Source organism: Myotis yumanensis, unplaced genomic scaffold (assembly GCF_028538775.1).
Source record: "Myotis yumanensis isolate MYYU_CA2020_CCGP unplaced genomic scaffold, mMyoYum1.0.hap1 SCAF_18, whole genome shotgun sequence".
NCBI classification, from domain to species: domain Eukaryota; kingdom Metazoa; phylum Chordata; class Mammalia; order Chiroptera; family Vespertilionidae; genus Myotis; species Myotis yumanensis.
The window spans coordinates 4,402,128-4,414,415 of record NW_027223769.1 but is presented as its reverse complement, the minus strand read 5'-3'; the positions used below and the strand labels follow the sequence as shown (position 1 = coordinate 4,414,415).

Genomic DNA, 12,288 nt, shown 5'->3' with positions numbered 1-12,288 from the left:
GGTCTCTTGAGTCCTGATCAAGCCTTTTCTTTGGATCTGAAGATTGGAGGGATAGTTGGTTTAGTATCTGGTATTGGCTTCACCTTTCTCCTGGGAGCTCCACAGAGTGGATAGCCTGAAAGAGGAAGGCATGAAGACTCCTTCCCCCCTCAGCACCAGGTCATTTCCAGCTCCTTCATTCTATCTGACCCCTTGCTTCCTTTTGCAGGAGTCTGGAGAGGCGTGGCTGGACCAAGACCTTCCCCGATGTGAGCAGGTTTCCTCCCCCCACCACCTATTGCCACCACGCCAGGGAACGTCCTCAAGCCCTGGCCTTCAGGGAAGAGGTAACAGGAACCCGGAGCCGAGACCATGTGACGGCGCTGGCCCTGGCCACCGCCGTACCCCCCACCCTGGCCCCAGGCCCGGCACCATGATGTTCCGAGACCAGGTGGGCATCCTCGCTGGCTGGTTCAAGGGCTGGAATGAGTGTGAGCAGACAGTGGCCCTGCTGTCACTTCTGAAGCGGGTCACTCGCACCCAGGCTCGCTTCCTGCAGCTCTGTCTAGAGCACTCCTTGGCGGACTGCAATGACATCCACCTGCTGGAGTCAGAGGCCAACAGTGCTGGTAAGTCTCCACCCCCAGAGATGGGAGGAGGAGGGAGACCTAGAACAGGAACAGATGTCAGATGGTTGAGGAGGCCTACCCAACAATGGTGCTAATGGGTTCTAGATTTGGTGGGTGGGGAGTCCCTGACCTCCCAAATTATCATCATGGCTTTCCTGGGGCTTTGTTGCTAATTATCCTCAGTCATGGAATGGGGGACTTCTGAGGGTGGGCAGTGCAAACTGGAAACTCCCCACAGCAAAGGAAGAATCACGTAGGGTGGCTTGTCTATGAAGTTGAGACAAACAGACTAAAGTCATTACCTATGAAAGGGGGATTGAAGGGGAGCATTAATTCATTTTTCAGGCTCCAGGACATCAGAGCTAGGAGGATATTTTAGAACTCTTCCAAATTTACAAGTCATCTTATACTATCCTTAATCCCTGAAAAATAAGTTGGACTTAAATCATAAACAGCTTCAAGAGAATATTGAATTTAAGATTAGTCCATTTCAGTTCCCTTACCACTCAGTAGAGCAGCGGTTGCCAACCTTTTGGACCTCATGGACCACCCGTGGTCCACGGACCACTGGTTGGTGACCACTGCAGTAGAGAGTGCTCTGTCCCGTGAGGTTGGCACTGGTATGGGTAAGCCAGATTTTTCTAGAACCTCTCCCTAGGGCCCTGGGCATAAACAGGAGTCAGGTAAGAGAACCATCTCAAGAGACTCTGTTGAAGCCATTTTGGCCTTCTGGATCCCCACAGGCCTGATGGAGACCTGTTGTCCTTGGTAACAGGTGAGAGAGATGGAGGCGAGAGAAGAGGTCGAGTCATGCACACCTGAAAGCTAGCTGGAGAGAGGGACCCCATGTAAAGTGTGTCTAGACCCTTCCCACCTTCTTCGCCATAATAATAGTTCACACTGAGCCCTTATAGCAAGCCAAGTACTGGCTTTACTTTTTTTTTTTTTTTCCCAGAGAGGAAGGGAGAGGAAGAGAGAGATAGAAACATCAATGATGAGAGAATCATTGATCGGCTGCCTCCTGCATACCCCTTACTGGGGATCGAGCCCACGAACTGTGACCTCCTGGTTCATAGGTTGACACTCAACCACTGAGCCACACAGCCAGGCCTGGCTTTACTTTTATAGTAACTTCGAAAGCAGTGTTCTTTGGTGTCTCTAAAGTCAAACGTCCCAGTTCTGTTATTGCCATGCTTAATCTTTCTGAGCCTTGATTTCCTTGTCTTTAAACTCAAGTTGATACCTGACTTTACCTTCTAGGTGATTGTGAACTCTGAGACTAGTGCCTGTCATGGAGTAAACACTCAATAAATGTAAATTGTTGTGTTTATTGTCAATAACTCATGTAGTCCTCCCAATAAACCCATGAGATAGATACTGTCATTATCCTCATTGTATAGGTCAGTGGTCGGCAAACTCATTAGTCAACAGAGCCAAATATCAACAGTACAACGGTTGAAATTTCTTTTGAGAGCCAAATTTTTTAAACTTAAACTATATAGGTAGGTACATTGTTACTAACTTAATTAGAGTACTCCTAAGGCTTAGGAAGAGCCACACTCAAAGGGCCAAAGAGCCGCATGTGGCTCACGAGCCACAGTTTGCCGACCACGGGTATAGGTGAAGAAGTCAGCATGGGCTGCTAGGATTAGGATTTGGGGAACCACAGTTGCCATGCTTCCCTCATCTCCCCAGGACCACCTGCCTTAGAAACAGTCACCTGTATTTTACCCAGTCTTTAGGTACAAATCGCAGAAGCACCGTGGTTGTAGGAGAAGATGGTTCTTCAGGCCAGGAGTCATACCAACTTAAGTCCCAGTCTGGCAGACAGTGAGCAGCAGTAACCCAGCTTAGCTGCAGCAGGTCCAGAGCTCAGCCATTTGATATCCTTCTCACCCTCCCAAGCAGGGAGGACTCCCCTCTGCTCTAGCACCAGGGGCAGGAGTTTCGTGGTTGTAATATGGCTCTGCACCCAGAATGGGGGTTGCTTTGGGGCAGGCCAGTGTCTTATACATATCCTCACAATCCCATCTTGAGCAGGCAGTTGGATGAGCACTGAGTGCCAGTCTTGACTACATATCAGATTCACCATTGTGCTTATTGCTGTTTATTTATTAGAGCATTTTTTGTTCTTTAGTTGTTTTTAAAACTTGTGATAAAATCAAACCATTTGAAAGGCGAAAAGTAAAGTCTCCCTTCCAGACTTCCATGTTCCCAATTTGTGTGTATTTTGTGAGATATTCTGTATGAACATAGTCATATTTTTCCTCCAGCTTTTTCATTGTTTTGATTGTTTTATTGCATAGAACACTGAGCATATTAACCAGTTGCTTTTTTTCACTTGAACAATAATAACTTGAAGATCATTACATATTCAGCACATACATGTATATATCATTGTTATTAATGGTGGCTTAGTAGTAAGAATAGGTAACATAGAATCCTACCTGTGTATCAAGCAGTACATTACCTTTATTACTCATTTAACCCTCCCAATAGCTCTGTGAGGTAGGTCTCACTATTTCCTCACTTGACAGATGAGGAGACTGGGGTCTGGGAAGGTTTAGTGACTTCCCAGAGTCATCTGGTCAGAAGTAGAGCTAGAATTTGACTTTATAGAGGTCTTGCTGTTGACCAGTAGACTCTACCACAGGCTATGTTCAGCTTTACTCTTATAAACAGTACTGTAATGAGTACCCTTTAATCATCTGTAGGATAAATTCCTAGAATTCTGTGGGATTGCTAAATTTGAAGTTATATGCATTTCAGTATTTATTATTACCACATTGCCCTTGAAGAACCCTTTGTACAAGGAACCTGAGGCCCATCCAAGATGGTTTGCATTGGTATGTTGCAGTTAATGCCTAACTAGTGTTGAGAATTGCTGTGGAATGAATTGACTAATGAATGAATATATGAATCAAGGTTTTTATCCTGAGTCCCATGTCAGAGAATATAACAAGCTAATACTTAGATGAATAGAGAAGTAGGGAAAACTTAGAATGAGAAAAGAGGGAGAGCCATGGTATGTTCCAGAGTCAGCAGGAAGCCTGCCAGGATTAGAGCAAAGCACGACAGAGAAATTTGGTAGAGTCTTGGATTCCTCTTTCCTAAAAGGTAAATTTTGTTGGGCCTTTAATGCCTCTCTCCTGATAGTCATGGGGCTCCAAGACTAAGGAAGTCTGTGTCTTCTGACTTGCTCCCACAGTCAAGTAGAACAGCCACCTTGGTGAAGGAAGGAACTACTTCCTGGGCTTGGGTGCCTGCCTCGTGAAAGGAGCTGTATGCACCCTCTGTTATTCCTCCTCTGTTCATATGGCCTTCCCATTACCTGGTGTTTCCCAAACTTAAATCATTGGCAGAATCACCTGGTGGGAGAGGAGGTGACTTAGAACTCAGATTCCTGGGCCCTTTACCCAGACCCACTTACTTAGAATCCTGAGGGGATAGGTTTGGGAACAAGTACCCAGGTTCTTCTGCTGAACCGGCAGTCTGAACAATGAAGCCCTGCTGGATGATTCATTTGTCATAGGACAAGTGAGACTAGGAATCAGGACATCCAGGAGTTCCAGATCCAGCTCTGCCACTAAGACCTCTTGAGACCTGGGCCAGCCCCACCCCTCTTGGGCCTAAGAATCCACATCTGGAGAGTGAAGACGTTGTTATAGATACTCTCCCAGTACCTTTTGGGTTCTGAAAGAATGCACAAAGAAGGCAGACTTATGACCATGCATATTACTTTGTTTGGGGGCCCAGCACATTCTTCTAAAGCATAGTTCTTAATATTTTATGAGATGGATCCATCAGTGAATCTGTCCCTCATCCCCACCAAGATGCACGCCTACTCCACAAACCAAATCTTGGATCAGCCAGTCCACTAATTCCCTGTCTATTACAGGATCTGAAGTTCTTCAACTTTTTCATATCCCTTCAGGCCAAGAGGGCTAAAACAGTAAGGCCATCTTCTGGGTTTGTATTTCATATCTCACCCACCCAACGCTGGTACTTCCTCCAGTTCTCCCAGGGAGACTCTGGGTTCAGGTTTGGGTTTGGATCAGAGCTGCCCACCTGTCCATCTCCTCAGAAAGTGTAGGGAATGCAGAGGACTTGATTAAGGAAAGTGGGTCCTAACTCTGGCTTCATGTCAGAATCATCCAGGCTCTTTATTAAATGAACCTGTGGCCTGGGTCCTATTTCCAGAGATTCTGATGTTTTTTAAGCTCTCCAGTTGACTCTTGTGTGCATCCAGTGGAGAACCATTTGTCTTGATGTTGACACTGTTTCTGGGTGGGCCCAGAAAGGTGTTTAGGGTACTGTTTTGTGACATGTTGAGAGTGGGGGCTGTAGAAGAGGGCTCTGGTCTGGGCTGTCTCTTCCTCTCAAGCAACTGGGAAGTCCCCCAACCTAGGCAGCTAGCGTTGGTTTCATGGAAGCAGAATCTGAACAGGCAAGGAGAGTCCCCAGGTTTCCTTTTTGTCATCCCTGTTCCTTCTCCCAATGCTGTCTTCCCTGCCTGTTTGGAGTTATAACAGTAATTTTGTCTCTCTTTTCCCCTGATGCTGACTTGGACCAGAAGGGTGGGGCCAGAGAAGCTGAAATCCCCTTCCCTCCCTGGTCCTATAGCTTCCTGAGTCACATTTCCTGCATTTCTTTCCTCCTCTTGTCCTCTGAGTCAGAGTCCCAATATCCAGCAGGTTTAAGCCCCTCCCTCCCTGGCTCAATGAAACTGGGTGGGGAAACTGAGGTCAGGAGGGGGCCATGGCTGAGTGAATCACTAGAGCTTAACTCTGATGCTTATACCCTCCCCTTTCAAACTCTGCTGACATAGTTCATCAAACAAAAATGTAAGCCCCCAGAATCCCCCATGTTTATGTGAGCTGGAGTGAGGCAGAGGCGGCCATGTTTGGAGCCAAACCCCAGCCCCTCTAACTAGTGCCTGAGGCTGCCACGATTGTTGCAACAGCCAGCACATAAAAATGGGTTTGCTGTTATGGCAGTCTCCAAGATATATTTGGCTCCTGTGATTTGCCAGGACCCAGGTTCATGACCTACTTAGCTCTGATCACCTGGCCAAAAAGGGCACTCTTATGCAGTCTACCTCATCTTCTCTATGCGTGTGGAGTCCAGGTTGGCAGCTTGGTGAGAATCAGCAGTTGGCATCATGGCATACCTTAGCCCCTCTCCCCATCCACCCACCTCCAGAATTTCATCATGGCTTGTTGTGCTTCTGGCTCAGAAGAATCAGAGATGTTTATGTTTTGGTAAATAACTGTATGAAACTCCCCGATCCTGTTGGGAATCTTAAGAGGGAGGCTCAGATGTGCCCTCCTATATAAATTGCTCCTCCCCCAGCCCCCAAAACAGCATGGGCTCTAAATCTTTAGCCAGGAACAGCAATGACAGTTAAAATGTATGGAACACTTTATACATGTTAGGTGCTATGCACAGTTGTCTCATTGACTTTTACTAGAGTCCTATGATGAAGGGGTTTTTACTACCCCATATTGTACAGAAAAGGAGACCAAGACTCAGAGAGGTTAAAGGACTGGCCTGTGATTATGTTAACCTAGGTCATGGTGACAGAGCTGGGTTTTTCTAATCCAGGCAACTTTGCCTGTTAAACTTGTGCTCTTACTTAGTATACTCTGCTGGGACACAAGAGAGGGTAACCTAAGGTCAGGGGATCCTAGAAAGAACACATTATACACACATAGACACCACTATCTTCAGGGGGACCATCTGGGTTCAATTGTGCAGGTATTCATTGGGTCCCTGCTATGCCTCAACTCTGAGCCAGACTTTTCTGATCTGGGCAGGAAACTAGAAGTTCCATCCCCACCCCTCATCTGTAACCCCAGCTGGGCTCACCCCAAGGGGCCTGAGGCTGCACAAATTCTTTGGACCAGTTCCACTGCTTACTGATGCTTCCCAGTCATGGGAGGCCCACCCTCCCAACACACCACCACACGGACACATAAACACACATTTCCCTAGGGTCCACAGTAGAACAAGGTCCTTCATTGAGCCCAATCCTTGGGGCTGTTCTGTCACATCCCATGGCAGTACCAGAGGAGAATCTGTGTCCCTTAGCCTTGGGGTCCCGGCAGTACCCTGGGGTGGGGGAGGGACTAGACAAGGCTTCTCTCTGTCCCAGATGCTTCTGGCAACCCTGAAGGCCTAAACAACAGTGATTGAGAACATCAGGATAGGGCTGAAAGGGCAGGCTGACTGCTGGAGAATGGAGAAAAACACCAGTCTTTGAGTCACATACTGAGTGCTTACTATGGGCAGACTGTCAGGTGCTTTCCATTTCATTGTTTCCCTAAATCCTCTTGGCAGACCTATAATCCCTCTTTTACAGAGGAAGCATATTACCCATGCAACTGGGTGACACAGCTGGGATACAAGTCTTTGACTTTGTCCCTAATTTTAATCACTCTATTTTTTCTTCCTCTCATCAAGAACTGAAAACCCAGGGACTAAGTCAGAGAAATAAAGTGTCAGGGAGTTCCTTCCCATGTGATTCAGTGCCAGATGGAGCTGGGAGGACTGGAAAGGTGAAGGCTCTCTGAAGTCAGGAAGGCCTATCTGACCTTGGGAAGAGCCTTAGATCTGGAGATTATCTAAGAGACAGCTTTGTGGTCATGGGAACTAGTTCAAGAAAAGAGACAGATTGCCTGGCCGGTGTGTCTCAGTGGTTGAGCTTCCAGCCATGAACCAGGAGGTCATGGTTCAATTCCCAGTCAGGACACATGCCCAGGTTTCAGGCTCCATCCCCAGTAGGGGGTGTGCAGGAGGCAGGAAAGCAATGTTTGTCTCTCATCAATGTTACTATCTATCCCTCTCCCTTTCTCTCTCTCTAAAATCAATAAAAACATTAAAAAAGAAAGATTTTTTTTTTAAAGAGAGAAGAGACAGATGGAGAGGATGAAATTTTCTAGCCTTGAGTAGCAGGTCCTAAAGGGAATCTGCAAAGCCAGGGACAGGGGGAAAAAAAGATACCTGGCATTGGAGAGATAGTAGAGGGGTATGGGTGAAGTTCCTCCCAATTCTGGAGGCAGGCAGCCCTGGATTTGGATCTTGGCTCTTACCTTTGGGGAAGTGACTTCACCTTTCCAAATCCATTTCCTCATCTTCAAGATAGGGATGCTAAAACAGGGTTGGGTTGAGAATGAAAAGCAAGTATGTTCTTAGCATAGAGTCTGGCTCATAGTAAATGCTCAGTTATTACTATTACTAGAGGCCCGGTGCACGAAATTAGTGCACGGCGGCGGGGGGGGGGGGGGGGGGTGTGTCCCTCAGCCCGGCCTTATGCCCTCTCGCAATCCGGGTAGGGTCCCTAGGCCTGGCAGGCGATCAGGACCTATCGGGACTTTCCTTCCCCTGGCTGCCGGCAGCTGGCCCTGCCCCTGCTGCTGCCACTGCTTGCCATCTGTGCAGCACTGCCCCCCCATCCCACCCCCCGCCACCGGTCAGTAGGGTGCAATAGCTGGTCAGCCCCACACACCTGCCACAGCATCACTGGCCGGTGGCCTGGGCCTCCCTTTGTGGGGTGATGCGGGGTGATGGCAGGGCACCCCCACTAATCGCATTGCACCGCCTTGGCTGGCCTGGCACCAGTGCGTGTCATAGCATGGTCATCTGGAAGGTTGTCCGGATGGTCGTTCTGCTGTTTGGTCGTTCAGTCAATTTGCATATTATGCTTTTATTATTATAGATTGTATACTACAGTAGTCCCCCCTTTTATCTGTGGTTTTGCATTCCATGGTTTCAGTTACCCACAGTCAAACATGGTCCAAAAATATTCAATGCAAAATTCCAGAAATAAACAATTCATAAGTTTTAAGTTGTGTACCATTCTCAGTATCACGAAGAAATCTCACACCGTCCCACTCCATCCCACCTGGAATGTGAATTGTCCCTTTGTCCAGTGTATTGTGTTGTATACACTGACTACCTCATTCGTCACTTAGTAGCCATCTTGGTTATCAGATATTTTGGGGGAGAGAGACCACATTCAGATAATATTTATTGCAGTATTCTATCTAATAAAGAGGGAATATGCTAATTGACCCTCACATTGTTGTAAAGATGGCGGTGCCCACAGCCACAAGATGGTGGCGCCCAGTCCCCTCAGCCCCACCAGGGTGGCAGGCACGCAGCAAGGCCAGGCCCGCCCCCAGGCAGGTGCAGCTGCTCCGCACACCTACCTCTGGAGTCCCCCAGTTCCCTCAGCCCCCCAGCCACTCAGGGCCACCCCGAGGCGCAGGCAAGCCTCGGATGGCGACTGCCCAGCCGCCCAGGGCTGGCCCGAGGCTTGTGCTGCCGGAGCGGCAGCAGCAGAGGTGTGATGGGGTGTCGCCTTCCCCTGATCACCGGGTTGCCTCCCACCCCTGAGGCTCCCGGACTGTGAGAGGGGGCAGGCCGGGCTGAGGGGACCCCCTTCTAGTGCATGAAATTTTATGCACCGGGCCTCTAGTACTGTTAAAATTCTTCTGTTATTATTGTTGCTAATCTTTTACCGTGTCTAATTTATAAATTGAACTTTAATCATACTATATATGTATGGGGGGAAATAGTATATAAAGGTTCCATACTATCTGTGGTTTCAGGTATCAACTGGTGGTCTTGGAAACTCCATGGATAAGGTGGGGGATTACTGTATTAATGTTCTATTTTGGTCAGTAATATGGGCATAGCATGAATTGATAATTTGAATAAATGGATGAATCCATGGGCACTTCAACAGGTGTTCTCTAGGAAGCTTAGAGCAGAAAGTCCCAGGCCAAGAAAATGTGCAGTTATATATGGCCAGGAGTTGGGAGTTGTGTGTGTGAGTCATTTTCCCAGAGCTACAAACTTAGGCAGAATTAGAAGTTTATGTGAATTCCTAAGCCATAGATTTCCAAACAGGTCATTAAAAGAAAGAGAGGTGCAAAGGGTTTTGATGCAAAGTTCCCAGTGGCCAGGTGTAGGAGACCCGAGGTCCTTGGAACCTTAAGCCGTAGGAAGTTGTGTTGAGACACTTCAGATGCAGGGCTCACTTGAAATCCAGGTGCCTAGAATTCTGGGGCTCTCCTTATATACATGCTTATTCCCAGCCTGTCTGTTTCCTGTGCTGGGAGTTGGCTGTGCCCACTGGGTATTTGAAGGGAAGGAACCATGATAAGATATAATAACTGATCCTAGAAATAACAGCTAATGTTTACTAAGGACTCACTGTGTGCTATGGTCTCACTTAATTCATAGCAGCCATGCCAGGTAGGAATGATTCTGAGCCCCACTCTACAGATAGAGAAAGTAGAGCTCAGTGAAGTGATTACATTTGCCCAGAGTCCCATGGTCATTAAGTGGGAGAGAAGGGACCTAAGCTATGTCTCTACCTTTTCTTTTTTTATCCTCACCCAAGGATATTTTTTCCATTGATTTATTTTTAAAGAGGGAGTGGAGGGGAGGGAGATAGGGGAGAGAAAGGGAGATATTGATGTGAGAGAGACACATCGATTGGCTGCCTCCTGCTTGCACTGCAATTGGGGCCAGGGATCAAGCCTGCAACCGAGGTACATGCCCTTGACCGGGAATTGAACCTCTGACCTTTTGGTCTGCAGCCAACACTCTAACCACTGAGCAACCGGCCAGGGCTGCCTTTTCTTTTTCATGACCCACCTAACTAGAGTGCTAGCTCTGTTGGTTAGAGCCACCTCCTTTGCCCCTTTCCAGGACCTTACCAGTAGCCCAATAGCTCATCTCAGAACAACCTTGTTAGATATTTGCAAATTGTTGCCTTGGCTGCAGGTATTAGCTCAATTGCTCAATTAGCAGAGTTGGCCCCAGCCCTTGATCATTATCTCTTTACTCAGGTATTGGTATTCTTGGACCTTTTTTTTTTTTGCCCTGTCAGCATTACACGCCATCCTCTACTCTATTGAGCTAGTCATGGAAAGGGTAACAGGGTTTTTTTGTTTGTTTGTGGGGTTTTTTCAGAGAGGAAAGGAGAGGGAGAGAGAGAGAGAGAGAGAGAGAGAGAAACATCAATGATGAGAGAAGCATTGATGGGGCTGCCTCTTGCACACTTCCCACTAGGGACTAAACCTGCAACCTGAGCATGTGCCCTGACCAGGAATCGAACTGAGACCATAGATCAACGCTCAACCATTGAGCTACACTTGCTGGGCTGGGTATCAGGGTTTTCAAGGAAGATAGACCTGTAACAGTTCTCCCAAAGCCTCCTTTTATAACCAGCCTGGGGCCTTATCCTTAGGGAGCTCTCTTCTGGGTCAAGAGGGGAAACCTGGCTCATCTCCACAGGACAGACTCAGGTCTTCAGATTGTGGGGTTGGGAGGAAACATCATCATGGCATGGAGTAGCCAGGAGAGACTTCTCAGAGGACGATAGGTTTTGGCAGTCATAAAAGACATAGAATTTGGATAGGAGGAAAGAGACTGTTGTAGGATAAATCCATGAATCTTAGCTTGAGTGGAAGCTTAGATGAATGTGGCCTGGAGAAAGGCCCAGCGAAGATGGGGATATCCTGAGTTAAGTCTTTATCTGGAGTGATAAGAGGTAAGGAGTGTCCTGGAAATGATGGTGATGTAGGGTTAGGAGTTCTTGAACTTTAGTCTATTGGTGCTGGTTACCATTGTAACCTCCTGGTCAGGAACATGACATCTTGGTGTGCTTTAGGAAGATAAATTCATCTGGGTTTATGGGACAGGTTGAAGGGGGGGAATGTAGAGGCAGAGACTAAACAACAGTGAGCATTTATTAAATAAAAGGTCTCCCAAAAGTCACGCAAGAAGTAATTTTGATAGAAAACACAGGTTTATAATTAAAAATTGTAAATTTTTTATTGATTCATAAAGTATACAGTATAGGGTTATGTATGGAATAGTATATCGGGTAAATCGCCTCCACGGCTTTGCTGGCACACACGCACTCTTTTGTTGAAATTTTCCATGACCGAAATGCTGCTGCTCAGGCAATAACAGTTAATGGTGCTCGCTATCGCAACATGATAATCCAGTTTTTTGTGCCGTGGAGGCCGTTTACCTGATATGCTACTCCATACATAACCCTATACTGTATACTTTATGAATCAATAAAAAATTTACAATTTTTAATTATAAACCTGTGTTTTCTATCAAAATTACTTCTTGCGTGAATTTTGGGACACCCTTTACTAGAGGCCTGGTGCATGGATTCATGCACCAGTGGAGTCCCTCAGCCTGGCCTGCAGAGATTGGGCCGAAAACAACTCTCCAATATCCCCCAAGGGGTCCTGCATTGTGAGAGGGTGCAGGCCAGGCCGAGGGACCCCACCAGTGCACGAATCTGTGCACTAGGCCTCTAGTATGCATATAAGATCTTTGGTTAATCTCTTCCCACCTTCCCCACTTCCCCCTTCCCTCTGAGATTCATCAGTTGTTCCATGTTTCCATGCCTGTGGTTTCCGCTCCTGCATTGAGCGTCTGACCCCTGGTGGTCAGTGCACATCATAGCAACCAGTCAGATGGTTGCTTAGGCTTTTATATATATTGATGTTCTGTATCCCAGGCCACTTTCCATTCTTTATTAACTCATTGAGTCTCAAAGCAACACTGTGAATTGGGTGCTGTAATTGTCTCCAAAATTTTTTAGGTGAAGAAATCAGTGTTAGTGAGGTTTAAGGTGACATGCCCA

The 12,288-nt window shown here is 47.1% G+C and overlaps 1 protein-coding gene across 2 annotated transcripts in view; it reads left to right on the top strand.

Annotated features, from left to right (window-relative positions):
• The window catches only part of SAMD4B (sterile alpha motif domain containing 4B), a 43,073-nt gene that overhangs the window by 14,052 nt on the left and 16,733 nt on the right, over nucleotides 1–12,288 (top strand). Inside the window, exon 2 of one of the 2 annotated variants that reach the window (XM_070399054.1) lies at nucleotides 209–608. In XM_070399054.1, the coding sequence (XP_070255155.1) occupies nucleotides 413–608 (196 nt within the window). In that variant the 5' untranslated portion in view covers nucleotides 209–412. Of the gene's footprint in view, nucleotides 1–208; nucleotides 609–12,288 lie in introns of those variants that run through there. The other variant, XM_070399053.1, reaches the window with a different exon arrangement.